Source organism: Centroberyx affinis, unplaced genomic scaffold (assembly GCF_046629955.1).
Source record: "Centroberyx affinis isolate AG114_WGS23_722 - 3 ecotype Tasmania unplaced genomic scaffold, CSIRO-AGI_Caff_v1 ptg002323l_1, whole genome shotgun sequence".
NCBI classification, from domain to species: Eukaryota; Metazoa; Chordata; class Actinopteri; order Beryciformes; family Berycidae; genus Centroberyx; species Centroberyx affinis.
In genome coordinates this window covers 325637-345376 of record NW_027280592.1, presented here as the reverse complement: position 1 = coordinate 345376, position 19740 = coordinate 325637, and the positions used below count along the sequence as shown (strand labels likewise).

At 40.6% G+C, this 19740-nt stretch overlaps 1 protein-coding gene across 1 annotated transcript in view; it reads left to right on the top strand.

The window, feature by feature from the left end:
* Positions 1–19053, top strand: part of LOC139655649 (glycerol-3-phosphate dehydrogenase, mitochondrial-like) — a 32324-nt gene extending 13271 nt beyond the window's left edge. The window contains exons 7-17 of the mRNA XM_071533099.1: positions 1414–1578; positions 1778–1922; positions 3962–4155; positions 4440–4574; positions 4694–4869; positions 7083–7214; positions 7607–7765; positions 9849–9961; positions 11176–11254; positions 11619–11717; positions 15861–19053. Coding sequence (XP_071389200.1) covers positions 1414–1578; positions 1778–1922; positions 3962–4155; positions 4440–4574; positions 4694–4869; positions 7083–7214; positions 7607–7765; positions 9849–9961; positions 11176–11254; positions 11619–11717; positions 15861–15986 — 1523 coding nt within the window. The 3' untranslated portion in view covers positions 15987–19053. The remainder of the gene's footprint in view (positions 1–1413; positions 1579–1777; positions 1923–3961; positions 4156–4439; positions 4575–4693; positions 4870–7082; positions 7215–7606; positions 7766–9848; positions 9962–11175; positions 11255–11618; positions 11718–15860) is intronic.
* Positions 19054–19740: the final 687 nt, after the last annotated feature.

Here is a 19740-nt window from a genome sequence, read left to right as displayed (position 1 = left end):
CCTGTTTATTGTTTTTTTTTTCCATGAGGGAAAATCACCAATCTTCAATATGATCTGATGTAAAGGGCAGCGAGCGTCAAACAGTTCTCACCTATCCAGCTTCTGTGTTTTCAGTTCATCCTCTTGTTTTAAAGCACCACCTTCATGTCAGTTCCCTAAGTTCTCTTGTGATCAGTTTGTTTACATTTACATTTAAAGTAATATTCCGTGACATTTTTTATATAAATGAATGTCCATTTTTCTATATTGCTATAACACAGTAGTGATTCAACCTTTATCCAGTTCATAGAAAATCCCCAAAATCCTTCACCGCACACGAAGTGATGCGTTTCATGTTTCCCGCAGCGGTTACAGCGGTTTGTCTGGAATAAACAGAAGAAGAAGAACTGGGTAGTTAGCGTGAGCAGCGATAGCCACCATGGCTGAACTGACAAAAAAAAGAGAAACTCAAACTGCAGAAAACCTAAGGAAAAAGTCGTTGTTGTACCGGCCACTGTTTGATTGACAAGTGATTTCTAGGAAGTGAAATGCAGAAACACCACAGCAATAAGCGCTGAGCACCAAAGATGTCATCACAATGGAACCCCAAAAAACAAGGAACTTGAGGATTTCCACTTTTGTCACTTTCAGGCAATTAGCTGACACTCTTATCCAGAGTGACTTACACTGAGTTCATCAGTACAATAAGCTTTAATTCCTGTGTCACTAAAACCTACAAGCAGTCAAAATTGCCATAGTGCTGTTACAATGTTCCTGTTAGAACAAGTGCCATGAAAAGAAAGAAAAGACAGTGAAGGAGAGAGATACAATTAGAAGAGACACTGGAATATTTGTTACATATATTGTTAGGGCGCTGTGGCTTTGAACCTTCCCAGTAAGCATTTTGATGTTGAATAGATGATAGGGTTAGGGTCGATGGCCTGTACCAACGTTGAAAAACCATGTAAATATTGTTCCAAAATGAAAGTTGAGAAGATCAATGCAGTGCTTTGTGGCTTCAGGACCTAGGTATCTTTCTGATATCAGTTCAAAACAGTTTTCAAACTGCTTTAATATGATTTTTTCTTACTTTGTGCTTGTTTCAGTTGACGTTGAACCTCCTGCACTTTGCCGTCTTTCAAATGCTCGCTGTGTTGCTTTTGCCTTTACTATCAGTTCCTTGTACTGTTGGTGATCTAGGAACTGAAACTTATTTTGCTTTTGTACACATTGTAAGTGGCTCTGGATAAGAAAGCGAGCTGAATGTCTAAAATGTAAATGTATAAAATGTAAATCTAAAGCAAACATAGCTCCCTCCTTCCCTTTCTCCCTCTGTGTCCTCTTCTTCCTCCTCTGACCCCGTCCTCTTGCTGTTGCTCTCCCTCCTCCATTTTCTCACTCTCTTCTTCTTCTTCTTCTCCTCTTGTCTTTCAGGGCAGCACAACGACGCCCGTATGAACCTGGCCATCGCCCTCACCTCCGCCCGCCACGGTGCCGCCATCGCCAACTACACCGAGGTGGTTAACCTGCTGAAGAAGATCGACCCGCAGACCGGCAAGGAGACGGTGTGCGGCGCCCACTGCAGGGACGTCATCACAGGTGAGGCCTCCGGGTGCCAGGGTGGCCTAATGCAGAGGTTCTCAAAGTGAGGCCTGTACAGAAATCGGGTCTCGGAGAAGTCATAGAGGGACATTTTGAAAGCTGAGATATTTCAATTTCACCCTCCATACTGGCAGTGGAGTGCCCGTTCTCCTTAAAACCACTGACATTTGACCATTTCTTTTTTTACCCCTCACAGGACAGGAATTTGACGTGAGGGCGAAGTGTGTGATCAACGCCACCGGGCCGTTCACAGACTCGCTGAGGAAGATGGACAACCAGAAAACTGACAATATCTGCCAACCCAGCGCCGGCGTTCACATCGTCATCCCCGGTTACTACAGGTACGGCACATAACATCCTCGTACATCACACAGCCCAAAGCTTATAACTTACATCTTCATTGACTTAATTGAGATTCATATTCTCACAAATCAGCTCCAAATGGCAGCGAGAGGTTACTGTTTGAACTTCAATACCCAGAAATCCTGTAGTGTGATTTCAGTAAACTGCACACAGCTCACTCATGTTTACCAACCAGTCGGTCTGTGATGCTTTATACCAAAGAAACCAAAGAGACGAGAGAAGAAAAGATGTTGCTGCTGTTTAGGAGACAGTTTGGATTTCACATGACCATACCTGACATCAGAATATTATTTGTGTAAATAGGGCGACTCTACAGCATCTCAATTAGTAGTGATGGCACAGTCTTCTTCTTCTTCTTCTTCTTCTTCTTCTTCTTCTTCTTCTCCTTCTTCTCCTTCTTCTTCTCTGTTGCAGCCCTACTTTGTGATTTAGGCTGATAAGACAGGTGTATTTTTCTATACAAATCTTGCCTAGTGCAGGTCAAAGCTTTTTTTCCCACCATTTTCTTATGTATTATTTTTCTTATGTATTTATTAATCTCCTTGTTTTCATTCTGTTGCTCCTTCTGCCATAAGATCAGAGGTAGTACTTAATTATCCTTCTGCAAAGAAATCTGTTTTGCATCTCATGCTACAGGCAAACATTCACATAATACAAAGAACCATGTGACAAAAATGATGACGGCTAAAAACAGACATACAAAACCAGACACAAAAGAAATACATTAGACGTATAGTGCTTAAAAGAAATTGCGAATGTAGGTCCATAGCCCCATATAAAAGACAATATGGCTATGATCTATACATGGTAATACACATTCATTCAGTCATAAATCTCACTAATTCAAGCCTTTTTTTCTCTGCTTTCCTACCTGTTTTGGAGACTATGGATAGAAAAGAGCTGAAGCAAATCTCAGCTGCGTACATTTGTACATTTCATTTCTTCCTTTTCTCTGTGTTTTCTCATTTCTATGTACAAATACGTAAACAAAGCTGGCTAAACTATTCCCTGACCTATCCTTACATGTATAGGACAATCTACTCTGGTTAAGGTACAGCAGAGCAATAGGGTGGTTTTGTTGAAGTCGGGGGTTTTAAAGTTCAGTGAAGCTTATTGAGCGAAACCCGAGGGAGCGCAAGCCCTTTGAACAGCGCCAGAAATGCCAACCACCTAATTCTCTTCCTCCCTTTCTCTCGTCTTCCTCCTGCCCCTATCTGCCCCCTCTCCCCTCCTCGTCTTCCCCCTATCTGTGTTTTTCATTTGTCTATCTTTTATCTTCCTCTTCTCCTCCTCCCTAACTCCTCACATTCATCTGTTTGTCGCTTTCCTCGCCTCTTCCTTACTCCCTCCCCTCCCCACACCTCTCCTGCTTCCTTTTCTTCTTCTTTGTTTTACTCCGATTACTACTTCAACTACTCCTTCTCTTCCTCGTACGCTCTCTGCTGCTTCCCATCGTTTCCTCCACGCCCGCCCTCTTCCTCGCTACAATTCACCTCCTCCTCCTCTTAGATAAATTAGATAGATTGGATAAAGTACAGATTGATTATTTATTCCAGGGGAAAATTCAATTGCCACAGCAGCAACACACTTGAGACAATAATAACGATACTACTACTACTACTATTACTGCTGCTACTACTACTACTACTACTATTACTGCTGCTAGTACTACTGCTACTACTACTACTACTGCTACTACTACTACTATTACTGCTGCTAGTACTACTGCTACTACTAATACTACTGCTAATACTACTACTATTACTACTGCTACTACTACTACTACTACTACTGCTACTGCTGCTACTACTTCTACTACTACTAACACTACTACTGCACTTACTACAATTACTACTACTACCACAATTACTAATACTACTACTGCAACTACTACAGTTACTACTACTACTACTACTACTAATGCAACTACTACAATTAGTACTACTACTGCTGCTACAACATCTACTACTACTAGTAGTACTATTAATAAACCCCCTCTCCCTCCTCTGTCCTCCAGTCCTGACAACATGGGTCTGCTGGATCCGGCCACCAGTGACGGGCGGGTCATCTTCTTCCTGCCCTGGCAGAAGATGACCATCGCCGGGACGACCGACACGCCCACCAACGTGACGGCACACCCCATCCCCACGGAGGAGGACATCAACTTCATCCTGACGGAGGTCCGCAACTACCTCAGCCCCGACGTCGAAGGTACAGGAACCCCCTTTCACCCCTTTCAAGGTTCCTACAGTCACGGAAAGACCAGAAAATCTTGAAAATTTGGGTTTTCCAAGCCTGGAAAACTGTGAACAGCAAACGTTAAAAGCTTTCATGAACTGGTAATAATGGTTATATCAATATAGAGAGTAGCAAAACAGACATGGGTATACTCAGCATTATATTTACCATTGAAGTATTTTGGTTAGTCCATACTATGTCTTACAAAACAAACTGTGACTGTGTGTGTGTGTGTCTTGTCTGCATGGCATCCGCAGTGCGTCGAGGAGACGTGTTGGCAGCGTGGAGCGGCATCCGGCCCCTGGTGACCGACCCCAACTCCAAAGACACGCAGTCCATCTGTAGGAACCACATCGTCAACGTCAGCGAAAGTGGAATGGTCACCATTGCAGGTCAGTGGGTCTCAGTCTCTGTGAACATGTGAGGATTATCTTGTACCAAAGCTGTGGTATACTATATTATATATTAGTCATGTTAACGTGCCAAATTTTGTGTGTGTGTGTGTGTTCAGGTGGGAAGTGGACTACCTTCCGGTCCATGGCTGAAGAGACGCTGGATGCAGCCGTCAAAGCCCACAACCTCTCAGCGCAGCCCAATAAGACTGTGGGTCTGATGCTGGAGGGGGCGAAGGACTGGACCCCCACCCTCTACATCCGCCTGGTCCAGGACTACGGCCTGGAGAACGAGGTAGGACAGATTTGTGCATAATAAACGCCATTTGGTGGATGCTTTTATACAGAATGCCTCATATCATAAAGTGCGCAGATTGGAGTTTTAGTTATGCAAACAATTTTCTCTGAGGCAGAGCTGCTCTGCAGGCAAGAATAATCTCATTAGTTGAGTTAAACCTTAGTGGGAGGAGCCAAAGAACCAGTTTTCCTGGCTAAGTAATGTTAGACTGAAGCCCAGTGAAAAAGAGAGGAGATATCTATTATTATGAAGCCTAGCCTCTGCTATTAACTGACAAAATGCAATATATCCATACTAAGTTATCTAGGTTAGCTTGTTAGCTAGCTGACCTTCCAAGCTCAAACTAGCCATACTAGCCTATAGCTATCTAGGTAAGCTAGTTAGCTAGCTGTTGATCTCATTGCCATGTATACTTTTTATTTATATTTTCAACAGAGTTCCTTTTTTGCCATTCAAATTTGCCAGTTAGCTAAGTGGCGTGCTGAAAAACTGGGTCTTTGGCTCCACCCACTGAGGTTTAACTCAGATTCAGATTATTTCTGCCTCCAGAGCAGCTCTACTTCCTAGAAATGCTTGCATAACTAAAACTCCAATCTGCATGCAGTACAGACTATGTACATTTTTAGCACAGGTAGGCCTACAAGGAATCGAACCCCTAACTCTGGCAGTGTTTGTGCCACTACTCTACTAGATAACCTATCCAGGATGTGATATACACACACACTCACATACACTGATGCACAAACACACACATAAAAGCACACTCACCCAAACACATCCACCTCCTCCACCACTAGCAGCTAACTAGGCAGCAGTGGAGCTGACATTAAGGCTGCTATGTACTGTAACAATGCTGACATTTCCGCTACACAAAAGACTGGACATACCTTGAAATGTACTGTACGCTGTAAGTTTCATCAATGGCATTAAGTAAGGGCACATTGATTTACATCACGCTACAAGTCATCTTCACACTACCCTTCCTTAATTAGCTTTGCGTTTTCATTAAATTGAATAGCACCATGTTTCAGGATGGAAGAGCACTCCAGCACCAAGTGCCTACAGTATACTTACTCCTCATTAGAGCCATTCTGCGCCGGCTGCAGTGTTCTCTAGAATATTCCTAAAAGGTCACTGTTGATATTTGGACAGCGTTTGCCCTTTCACATGATCGGCAAGCCAACGATCTGAATAGCAAATAGCCCTTTTGTTTTCTCGAAACATATGACACCTCATCGACGAAACGGCACTAACGCTTATCGTTTAACTCCAAAGAGATGAAATCAATCATCTGAATACCAGGAGCTGCCATTACAATCAGCGTTATTTAACCTGTTTCCAACATCTTACCAACGCCTGCATTTCATTTTTATATTGTTATAGGACCAAAAGTAAATGCGTGCACAACTTGTTAATATCCATATGTTAGTTTTAAGAACAATAGCCTGTTGTCATGGTCACATACATTAGTATTCTTTTATCGAATAAGCACTTAAAGTATTACTACTATGACTACAACTATTCATATTTTTATTTTAGCACTTTTTGTTGCAAGAGTAGTTGTGCTTTTAGTTGTAGCAGTAACAGTAATAGTATTTCCTTATTGTAAATATTTGTAGTGAAACTGCAGTCCAGTTGCAGTACTATGCAGTATTTTGCTGTGATTTATAATAAACTGGAATAGTTACAGCACCTTCCCAGCAGCTACTTAAAACGCAACTTATCATTGACTTTTCAAGCTTCATGTGGAAGAGGTTATATGTAGAGCTGTACAGTTAATCGAAAAAAAATCAAAATCGCAATATGAACTTCTGTAATTTCCAAATCACAGAGGCTGCAAGAGAGAGGAGCATACGAACTGCTATTCTTAACAAGGTGTTTTAGATCTACTTTGGTAATCTTTGGTCCATGAATCAAGTATAATATTGGTGAAAATCTTTCATCATACTCAAACTCAGTAAATCCTGCACACTGACCTTTATATGTTTTCTTAACAACATGCAAAAAATGTATGACAAGAAAAACTGGTTTAATTCATAAATGCAATATTCTGTCAAATAATCGCAATTAGATTTTTTGTCAATATCTTTCAGCTCTAGTTGTATGTGGTCCACTGTTGGGGATGATACACACTGCACTGGCCTTGCAAATTGAATTCCTCTCAGGACAGTACATGGTGTTATATCTTGTATTTTCGTCTGAATCCACAGGTAGCACAACACCTGGCATCGACGTACGGGGGAAAGGCGTTCGACGTGGCCAAGATGGCCCGGGTCACTGGGAAGAGATGGCCAATAGTCGGGACGAGATTGGTGTCCGAGTTCCCTTACATTGAGGCCGAGGTAAAGTACTATCTGTCATACATATGTTGCAAAAATTTATAAATTTATCTAGTCTTCAAAAGTTATCTCCAAACAAGTGAAACAGTCTGCTAGTGGGATGATGGTTGCACTTGTTTCCAGTGTAACTTCACTTCTCACACCCAGAATTTTCTTGAATCAAGTGACAGTGTCTTGATCCTAGCTTTATTTTGAGATTTGGTCACATAATTCAGGAAAACAGTTGAAAAGCCAAACAGTGTTGGCTGTTTTGTAGCTGGGGGAAAGCAGAAGGAACATTTCTCTGCTGGGATCAATAAAGTATCACATTACAATATTATTACTGTATGAAGAGACACAAACACCCTGTAGTCTTCCTTGTATGAGAGCGTGTCTGCCCTCGTTCTCCATCACAGGTCCTGTACGCCATCAAGGAGTACGCCTGCACGGCCATCGACGTCCTCGCCCGCCGGACGCGCCTGGGCTTCCTGAACGTGCAGGCGGCCGACGAAGCCCTGCCACGCATCGTCGAGATCATGGGAAAACAGCTGGACTGGAGCCAGGAGCGGAGGACGGTACGATTTGGCACCACACACACAAAAAAAATTAAATCCCCTTCTTAAAATGTCATTCAGTTATCTGATTTTTCTTAAAACGAGTGAAACAAAAAGCTACTAAAAGGTGATATCACTTCACTTGTTTTCAATGCAAATCAGCTTGCTTGTAGAATTTCCTTGGATTAAGTGAGATTATCTTGGTACTAGTGGAGTGAAAATCTGACTAATGGCAGATTTTTCTTACTTGCTTTAAGGAAAACAATGTTTTAAGATTCAATACTACACTAAATTACAGATATACAGTAAATGTTGGATATTTTTGCAGTGTAGGATTGTCAAGGTTTGAAGCTTTAGTGGCTTGTCAGCATAGCTAAATATCAATAGACTGAAATAATCCTCTGTTTATATCATAACTGCCTTCATTGCTTGACACTTACTCAATTGAATATTACAAGGCCCAGTCATTCTATTCGTATTGACTCAATTTTACTCACTGTACTGTACTGGTTTGTCTTACATATTTCCTTGTCCCAGAAAACCTGTTTGGTTTACATAATGCTTTAATCCCTGGTGGGCTTTGAAATCCTGGCAGTGATTCTTCTAAGATCGGTATACAATGGAGGGGTCCACACCCTTTATCCCCTCTCAAGGGAAAGCTGAGTGTGTGTGTGTGTGTGTGTGTGTGTGTGTCCGTGTGCATGCACATGGATGGATGAGAGTGTGTGTATGTGATTGTGCATGAAAACTGTTCATCGGTGAACTCTCACCCAATTCAAGCGTTCTTTGTTTACCAGCAATGGAAACAAAGCACTGCAAAACAGCAAAACAGCTCTCTAAACACTCAGTCAATCTTGCATGAAGTCTTCAAAAAAAATATTTTGTAGAACAACTGAAAAAATCAGACAATTTGGTAATTTATAAATTAAATTTACTTGTTTCCAATGGAGTTTCACTTGAGTAAAGATGGATAATATCTTACAAAAAGCCAGATCACTCCACTTGATCATGTTGCTTGATTCAAGCAGATTCCTGAACCAAGTTGATTTGAGTGGAACAAGTATGGTTTACAAAGCACTGGATTATATGAAGTTGAAGTAGTAGTAGTAGTAGCAGTAGTAGTAGTAGTAGTTGAAGAATTTACATAAGAGTGAGGGCCTATATGAAAGTATGCAGACAAATAAACATGTAATCACATACAAGTATGCAGACAAACTAAATATGTAAAAACATACTTCTTCCTTATCTTCCACCTCCTGTTTTCTTTTCCCTCAGTCTGAGTTGCCGTTCTCCATTTATGTTCTAGCACACGAGAACCTATTCATTATAACTGCATACATCGACATGATCTGTGATTTCTAGCAATTTCAGGCTTATGATTGATTTCAGGCAATGCTTGTGTGTCCAGGGCTACTGGATAGCGCTGCTTTGTCAGGCAGCAACCGATGTATGTGTGGATGTATTCATGTATGTGTGTCAGCAAGTGATGCGTGCTAAAGATAGACGGATGTGAATGACAGCAAGGTATGGTTAGTGATTACAGTTGACATTAGGAAGAAGACAGACTGAAGCCTGCAGTTGACATGCAAGGAGAAGTTTCAGCCAAGCAACCTGATTGGCCAACAATGCGTTCCAACTGTGCTGATAATTCCCTCATTGGTTGCTATACCAACACATGTGGTAGCCAGGGAGCTAGTCAGCGATCGTTGTTGTTTTCTCCTGTTTTTTGATCAATGTGTAAAAGCCATAATATCCTTGTCACTTGTCTTCCCTCTCTCTCTCTCTCTGTCTCTCTCTCTCTCTCTCTCTCTCCCAATGTCTCTCTCTACTGTCAACTGTCAATAAAAAGGGTTTGCCCTCTTTAAGACCACAAAAAGAAAAAGAGGATGTTCTTTAATGCGATGCCACCCGGGTGTGTCACGTACCTAGCCACATCACCTTTGTACCCACAGTAAAAAACGCCCTCTTGGGTTTTATTGCTGTGCTAACAGACTGAAAATGATGATTGAAGCTGAGAGTAGTAGAGATAATGCTGACTCATACTGGCAGTACCACAATAAACTGATTTCTGACTCCTCACTGTCTGTGGTGTCGTTACATGCAGGCGGAGCTTGAAGCAGCTAAGAAGTTCCTGTACCTTGAGATGGGCTACAGGTCTCGCTCTGAGCAGCTGACCAAGACATCTGAGATCAACCTGGACTACCAGGAAGTAATCAGGTAATTATTCCAATTAATTTTATGCCGCATATGTTTTCGGGTTGTCCGTCCGTACGTACGTCCCATTCTTGTGAACACAATATCTCAGGAACGCCTGGAGGGAATTTCATTACATCTGGCACAAACGTCCACTTGGACTCAAGGATGAACTGATTAGAATTTGGTGGTCAAAGGTCAAAGGTCAAGGTCACTGTGACCTCGCAAAAGACGTTTTTGGCCATAACTCAAGAATTCATACGCTAATTATGACAAAATTTCACACAAATGTCTAATAGGATAAAATGATGAAGTGATGACATTTTATATCCAAAAGTTCAAAGGTGAACTTTACTGTGACATCATAATGTTTTGCTTACCACTGTAGCTGAGAAAACGATCTTGGGTCATTCTACAAAAACGGTGGAAGTGCAGACACCAAAATCCTTAAGTTGACCTAATAATCACATTAATTATATCTGTTCAATAAATAAGGACTGTCCTTGCAATGATATGGCATACAACCGCGAGGCAGTTATTTCTAGTTTTTTTAAGTGGTAATCCTCACCCAGCATCAACTAGTCTGAGTATCTGTAGGTGATGCTCTTTTCTCTGTCTGTTCAGCCATGGTGGCTATCGCTGCTCATGCTAACTACCCAGTTCTTCTTCTTCTGTTCATTCCAAACAAACCGGAAACGTAACACGCATCACTCCCTTTTTGCTGACTCGTCTGTCTCTTCTTCTGTGTTGTTCAAACCAGTTAAGAACACATGAAGAAACAGCTGAATATGAGCATCAGTCCAGACTTCATTTTGCTCTGCTAGGCTTTCCAAGCAGGAGGAACTGCTGGCTATATCACATGTCAAGATCCATCTCCTTCATGTGCTGTAGTTGGTTTGAATTACGTTCTCGCTCCTAACGAACCGCACCGCAGTTCCCTTGGAAGAGGACAGAGACTCACATTTTCAGTCGTCTCGGTTTGAATGGCGTTATTCTCACCTGGTCAAACGAACCCGACTAACTCTCTCTCTCTCTCTCTGTCAGGCTGAAGAATTTGCTCTTAGTCAACTTAAATAATGAGTTTTAACCCCTCGTTCTGAGTTGGCACCATTTCCATCTAAATTGTCCTTTTATAGTTTTTGTTATGTCAGCTGTCAAGGAGCTTTTTAGGTTCCATACCTGCTGTAGAGTCTGATGTAATGAGGTGGCAGTAAATCTTCTGGTCGTCTGGCTGACAGGTACAAGAAGCGCTTCCAGAAGTTTGACCAAGAGCGCAAAGGATTCATCACCACCGTCGACGTCCAGCAGGTTCTGGAAGTGAGTCTTTCTTTCTTTCTTTCTTTCTTTCTTTCTCTCTCTCTTTCTTTTTTTTTTTATCTTTCTTTCTTTCTTTCTTTCTTTCTTTCTTTCTTGCTTGCTTCCTTACATTTTTCTTGCTTTCTTTTCACATCTTATTTTCTTTATTTCTGTCTGTTTCTTTCTTTCTTTCTTTCTTGCTTTTTTGCTTTCTTCTTGCTTTCTTTTCACATCTTATTTTCTTTATTTTCTGTCTGTTTTCTTTCTTTCTTTCTTTCTTTCTTTCTTTCTTTCTTTCTTTCTTTCTTTCTTTCTTTCTTTCTTTCTTTCTTTCCACCTGTCATTATATTCTGTACATCACTGTTCTTGTTCTTCTTCTCTGCAGAGCATCAACGTCCAGATTGATGAAAATGCGCTCCATGACATACTTAACGAGGTGGACCTCAACAAAAACGGACAAGTGGAAATTGATGAGTTCCTGCAGGTTTGTAAAGTTTGGACGGTGAAATCTTTTGTTGGGTTCCAGAGCCACACTGTGAAAAATGTCATTGAATCGGGTATTGAGCCTTAAAAACTTACAAACAGGCAGTAAAACCTAAAAACAGACAGTAAAAAGAAACAGCAATAGTGAGGAAAAAAAAAATAAAAATTTTGCTAGTGGAATGATCTTTCTTATTTCAAGATAATACTACTTGGAACATTATCTCACCCCATTGGCAGATTTTTTCACTTAAGACAAAAAGACTACATACAAGACTAATTAACGTGTTTTGGAGCCCGTGTGTATGGATGTGTTGCGGCGTGTGTGTGTGTGTGTGTGTCCTCCGCCACATATTTCATCTGTTCAGCCCTCCACTGATGAGAGGAAGCATTAATGCCTAACACCTCCGTCAATATCTGCCCTCCTCGTACCAGGAGAACTAGAACAAACAAGACCGGGGACACGAGGGCTGGATAATAGAAGCCCAAGAGAATGGGATCCGTCACACACACACACACAAACACACACACACACACACACACGTTCTCAGTTGCGTCTAACTTGCAAAATCACATTAACAAGGTGAGAGAGAGAGACAGTTTCCGATCGCTGTCTTCTCAATTTATTTTTAAATGTGGCTTGAAATTATTTTTTACCATTGGTTGGTTTCTACATGCATAGTTACACATATTTGATCCTGAAATTTACTGAGTGATAGCAATGGTCAGTTTTTGACTATTTTTGAAAATTTCAGTATTCCATTATATGTCATTCGACCATTTGTAACACTTAGGAAACTACAGGACAAATCCAGTGTGTGGAATCAGGCAGAATTCAGCTTATGGTGATATTTACCAATATCCCTAATGCACTAAATACTTCCAGAATTGATAGATTGATTGAGTTTATTCAACAATTCCATTTAAAAGCAGAGAACAGCATCTAAAGCACAGAGTATCCTGACAGTCCAAAGCATCACACACATCACCATGATTTCTTTGCTCTGTACGAGTTGCCACTTTGTTTACCGACCAAATTCGAAGCGCTTGTATGCTCGATATATTTGTTTACAATCTCAGGAGAAAGTAGTAGCAGTGAAAAGGGGAAGTGGCTGTCAGATTGAGAGCAACAGTAAAAGGTTAGCTGCTCAAGTGCGTGATTTGAAGGCAGTCGAGAGGTTTTTCTAGCCATTCTTGTCCGCTGTGTGCCATTACTTATGGCATTTCTGTTATTACACCCTTAGAGATCACTGAAGTTGAATAGTTAACAGCAGTTCTTAAGCCGTCTGATACTCTCACACAAATAGAAACACACATAAAAACAAATATAGGTAATAACTATAACGTTAAATTACATTATGATTAAAAACCAAACCACTGCTTGCTTTGTTTCTTTCTTTCTGCTTGCTTTGTTTCTTTGTTGCTTGCTTTCTTTCTTGCTTTCTTTCTCTTTTTTCTTTGTTTCTCTCTTGCTTTCTTTCTTTCTTGCTTTCTTTCTTTCTTTGTTGTTTCTTTCTCTCTCTCTCTCTCTCTCTCTTTCTCTCTCTCTATCCTTCTACCTGATCTACCTCTGAGATGTGAGAAAGGAGAAGGCCCCTATGTACTGAACCTGCAAGCTGAAGGTGTGAAATCTCGTCTCCCATGCTCTGTGTGCACGCGACCAGCAGGTTCGGCTAGATGAGGCTAATTAGAAAGGAGAATCTCTGTCAGCGGCTCCTTTAATGAGGGCTGAAGTGTGTCCAGGTCTCCCGCGTCGCTCCGCCGCTAAATTACTTCCTCACTCGGGCGACGAGTCCAGAATAGATTCATTATAGGAGGGCTTGATGACAGTCGATGATTTAGTCTTCATTAGTGGAGGTCTGCGTCTGGCTTCTCCGCTCCGCTGTGAGGCCGCGGCTGCAGGGTCGACCGGGCCGAGCAAACAAGCCGATGGTCGGACGGCAGAGTCGTCTAGTGCAGTGGTTCTCAACGTGGGGTCCGGGGACCACCAGGGGTCCTTGAGGGGGTTCCCGAGGGTCCCCAGCAAATTGATGAATTGTTAAATTTCAGCATTATTTCATTTACAAGAAGTTAACACAATTAGAGAATGTAGAAGAATGCTTATTTTGATCATAGTTTCACTGTTATCTCTCTACCTACAATACAGATAGTCATGGAATTCTGGACAAAATCATATCTGACAATAAAAATATTCTCAGATTAGCATTCAAGAGACAAAATCACCATCAAATGGGGGTCCGTGGCCCTAATGTGTATTAAATTAGGGGTCCTTGATATGAAAACGGTTGAGAATCACTGGTCTAATGGATAGAGAGAAAGTCGCGTAACGGGAAAGATCAGTTAACAGTTAATGTGTAGCTGTCAGTGAAATCGCTCAAAATGTGCCTGAAAAGGACAAATTGAATTGTATGAGTACTGTTTTCACCATTAAAGAGATTTGACAAAAAAAAAAAAAAAGAAAGAGACACTGATTTTGACAAAACTTGGCGGAATGATGTATTTTGGCATTTTGTTGTGGCATTTAAAAATTATTAGAATTGACCTGATGTAGGTGCGATAATTGAAGATCAAAATTTTTAAAGAGTAACTTAACACCAAACCCAAATCTGTGTAAAGGCTGGTATCTTAAGGTGAAACGCATGCTACTGAAATTGCCATCTGCTATTGGCTGATCTTTGGTGCCAGGTGAGATGAGAGGTAGATGTCAGGCTTTACGCAGATTTGGGTTTGGTGTTTAGTTCCGATTTTGACAAAACTTGGCGGGATGATGCATTGTGGCACCGTGTTCTGGTTTTTAACACATTACACTGATTGACCTGCTGGAGGCGCTGTAATTAAAGGTCAAAATTTCAAACTGAAAGGCCACGACTGCTACACCACCGGTCCGATGTTGATGAAGCTTGGAGGGGCGATGCGTCTTGTTACTGACTGGCCCAAGGGCCGCCTGCATCATTCATGGTTGACGACATGCTTCACTTGCTGTCAGTTGCTTTGGATAAGAGCGTCAGCTAAATGCCACGTAATATGTAATGTGTAATATGAATGACTGGCCACAAGCTCATGTATACACAACATGCATTTTAGAATAGTTGGAAATACCATGCAGCTTATAAAAGTAGTATACATATTTTAAAAAAAAAGTTGAAATTTAGGAAATAGGTCTCTATTCTTTACAAAATGCACACGCTCTCTGTTAGAGCCTGATTGATTACACTGATAGGAAAGCAATAGAAGTCACTAATGGAAAACATAATAAAATAAATAAACAGAAATACATGCAGATCTAGAGAATATTGCACCGGGTTCTGAGTGTTTTGAACATCGCAAGGGAAAAAAAACTGTACATAGAAAGAGTTGGAATGGTATAAACGGAGTATAAGTAGATATATTTAAGTACAGAGTTGAGTATATAAGAGTATATAATGTATATATGTCATTGTGTTGCATCTGATTGTAGCATGTTGTGTATTCCCTATTACAGGAACTTGGTGGACAGACCTTAGGTAGTGTATTTGTGCGCTAAGGGCCATAATTTATTGATGGGAAACCAATAATGAGTTTAGCGCAGCGGCCCAACAAGTCTGACCTGACAAAGGCAAACACTCCACTCAATTTAAAAAAGAAATTACCTGCCACACAACAATCAACACATAACCGAGTCCTCTGCTGAGCAAAGTTGATGAAGCCTGGAGGCGAAAACAGGTTTTTCTCTCCAACGTATTTATTGCTGTAAAGAAGCGTTAAAGCTGTGTACTTACCCAACACCAGAATTTCGTTTGGACAAATATAGGGCAATGTGGTGTCGCAATTAGTGGGGATGGGACGCTCTTCTCTGTTGGACCCCTACTTTGTGATTTGGGCTGATAAGACAGGTGTATTTTTACATTAAAATCTTGCCTAGTGCAGCTTTAACACTTTAACAAAGTGACTCAGAGAGTAAACTTCCTATTGAGTTACAAGATGTGAAGGTGATTGGACAGTTTTAAAGCCTTCCGGTGTGCAGTAGAGTATTTTCATCGTTGCACAAATAATTATTCCTGCTTTAACCAACACCTGAGAAAAGCAGGCACCAAGTCGTTTGACAAGTTAACCTTTCCAGCTGTAGAGAACACACTGTATACCAGCTTCTCTGATGTTTTCTCTGCAGCTGATGAGCGCGGTGAAGAAGGGGAAAGTGTCGGACAGCCGCCTGGCCATTCTGATGAAGACGGCCGAGGAGAGTCTGGATATGCGAGGGCCCGTGACGGTGGACCGCAGCGGGGGCGGAGTCTGAGCCCCCACCCCACCCCCACCCCTGCCCCAACCGTCCCAACCGCCACAGACACACCGGGATTTCAGGGATGCCAAAAAAAAACAAAAAACCTTCAGCTATTGTTCAACCTTGCAGGTGTTGATAAAAAAAAAACTGAGAGGTCATATGGAAATGAGATGATTTGAATGACAATATTGCAATCAAGGACGCCGCCGGAATGAATTTGGCCAAATCAAGTGCAGACCAGTATCACTCGTGAGTGTGTTTTGGTGAAATCGTACCTAATGATGAGTATGAACATGGGGAGGGAGCGGGCTAAACGCTGAGATTTGTTTTTCATGAAGTCAGAGTCTGGCTGTGTTTCCGTCGGACTTCTCTCAATGGATCGACTGGTTATCAACACCGATATCTGGTGCCTCACACAATGTATCTGTTTTATACTGTCTTCACAATACCTTTTATATTTTAACTGACACATCCACTTCGTAATTTCTCCGCCGCTCCTTTTAAACTTTTGCTTACATTCGTTTTTTTAACACCGTCGATGCTGATTGTTGTGCATACACTACTCGCATTGCCAAGTAGTTGTAAAAGTCTAATTTCCTCATTACCATGCAGCTTATTCAGAGGGCAACTAAGCATTTCAATGTGTTGTTTTTGATGTTAGCATGTTACAAATACTAGTCAGGTACCACTGAATATTTAATGATTCTTTACTTAAAGCACTGTGCAAGATGTTTCTAAAGTACTGTCCATGCTGCCCATTCTTAAAAACGTTGGCCCAAGGCTAATTTAGCTCATTTTCATATAAGAGTTAGTACTTTTATTTATTATAGAATCAGAGTTAACCTGCTTTAGCTGCTTTAGCTGGTTTAGTCTAGGACTGGGCTAAAATTAGAGTTAGCACACTTTAAAATATGCTAATACGACACAGAAATTAGCCCAAGATTTTAGGCTTTTCAGGTTTTATTTTGGGATAAGTGTGGTAAGAACTTTACAGCTTCCTCTCTACTGCACTCCTGTCTCTTCTGTCTTTTGCACTACCAGCAAACTACTACTGATATGAAGTTTACATAACAAGGTCTCCAGCTTTATCGCTACTGTCTGACAAAATGCTTTTTAATCACCTCTGTCCTTCTGTTCTTTCTATATATTTTTTTTTAAAAGAAAACTATTTATTTTCTTTTTCATCTTCACTCTAGCCATACTTGGAGAAAATATACATTTTAATATATACTGTATATTGCAAAAGGTGTGATGGTGGTGATGTTGCCAACAAACATCACACAGAAACAGGATTTGAGAGGGACTTTAGTATAGTGTGAGTTGTTTTTTGTTAAAAAGGAGGGAGTGCATGCTATATATTAACCTTATTCTCTAAATAATTTTAAATAATCTTTATTTTTACAATCTCTGTCTGTTTGAAGTGGAATTTGTTCTTTTATTCTTTTCTTTCTGTACTCGTAGTTGTTATTTTTAAGTTAAGCAGAGATACATACGCACATCCAGTGAATCAGCAGCAAATTGATATAATCCTGCATGCTGTTGGCTGCTGTTTCACCTTTTATTGTGACAAAAATAAGCTTTCAATCCAATGTGGACTTTCATCATGACATTGTGGCTATAGGCTTTTTATTTTATTTTTTTCAGCTTTTTGTGATTTTAGGTTCCTCATAGTGAATGGAAAGGCATTGTATGAATGTATGATATGTGCCTTGACATGCCTATAATATGACACTTGTTTTTTTTTTGTTTTTTTTTATTTTATTTAACCTTTATTTAACCAGGTAGTATCTGGTATATCTTGGTATAAAATCACATGAAACGTAACTGCACTCCATGTTTAACAAGTACAGGAAATATTGTTAAGAATGTAAAGATGTTTATATAAAGATTATTATTATAAAGAATATTATTTAAAAGGGATATCCGTTTTAACAACAGAAGCCTGTCACACCAAGTCTGGAGAGCGGTTACCGTGGTTACGAGGGACACGCCGCCATGTTGGAGGAGTAGCAACTAGGGTTTGACCGATCTGGGGTTTGAAGGCTGATATTTTTGGTTTGAAGTCGACGATTGATTATATTCCATGCCAATATTCAATATCTTTAAACTTAACCTTTTATTTGTATTAATATATTTTTTATTAATTAAAAAAAAGCCTCTGAAACAGTACTTGGATCATGATGGGACACGAAAACTCGCCATTGAAACCTACTGCACCTTTTCAATGGTAGAGTGAACTCTTGAGATACAGTGGACCTTTAAATGAAGAATTAGCAAAAAAACATAATTGAATAATTAAATGAACAAGGAAAATGTGCAAAGAAAATAAAACTGACTGTTTTTATGTACATTTAATAAAAGGAGAGTATGGGCAAACTGACATATCGGACCAACCCTAGTAACTTTTGTCCCTTCTCATAGTCTAAATTGAACCCACACACAGAAATTGGGCATTCTCATCAGTTTTTTTTTCATAGAAGAAGAGGTGAGGTGATGATGCTACAGTCTCTTGGTCGTCGCTCCTCCAACATGGCGGCACGTCCAGCCTCACCGTTCTCCAAACGCTCCACCGCAGGCTTCCATGGGTTTATATTGTGAAGTAATTGTGTATACCGAATGTGTTTCCTGAATGCCTTTATATCGTGATTTACAAACAACAGTTTCCACAGGTGATGTTCTTTGGACTTTGGATTTTTCTGATGCAGTGAGGCAAAAAAAACCCAAACAAATCATTCCATAGGTTTTCCATAGGTTTCTCTCATGTAGCGACACTGTAACCGAACTGGACTGTGTGTATCGACGTGTCGTCACATGGGGGTTTGGGTACAAAGCCTCGACACTGAGGACCCTTCAAACTGCCAACGCCGGCCCATCAAGAATAGCTCATGGGCAACACGACGTAAATCCACATCCCGATGTTTGATTGTCTCCTTTGGATGAAATTACAGCTTTATCCAGGCTCAAAGAGAATCATATTCCTCTGCTTTTTTTTTCTCTGAGAATACTGTAAGAATACTGGGAGTCAGTCTTCGGGGAAAAAAAACAACGCAATTATCTAATTAAATGTATCTGGTTGCTTGCACAGCTTTGTGTTTTTTTGTGTTTTGTGGGTGTGATTTTGACATCGCGCTGACTATCATTCATGTTCGGCATCACAACAGGCCGGCCTCCCTCACATGGGAAAAGCCCTGTGACAGCCTGTGAACTGGAAGCACAGACAATGGCTGCATGTTTACCATAGGAGATACCCAGCATTTAAAAGCAATGACACTTATTCTGTTTCACTTATTATAGTCAATTATAATACTAAATTATAGCGCAAAAAGAATGTTTGGTCTTTCTGAAGGGCAGCTTGATTTTATGTCAGTTTACTGTAATTTGTACAGTGATAAAACACATGAAGTGATAGAAAAACAGTGATAAAATGCAATGATAAAAGACAGAAGAGTTAACTTATTTCCTTAGCTGACAAAATGATTGGCTTGGACTGGATCCTCTGTATTTCAGAGGGTTTGAATGAAGCACTTGACTTCCTATGATTAACTTTTTCCCCCAAAAAATGGATATATAGCATTTTGGGAATTAACTTATCAAATTCACTCTCCTACATGAGGTAAGAAGATACTCTTGCATCCTTGTACTTCTATCCTTGTGAGGACCTTCCACTGACGACATTCATTCACTAACCTTTAATCTTTTCCTTAAAGTACCCTAATCTTAACCCTAAACCCAAGTCCTAACCCTAAACTAACCTAAACTTTAACCCGTA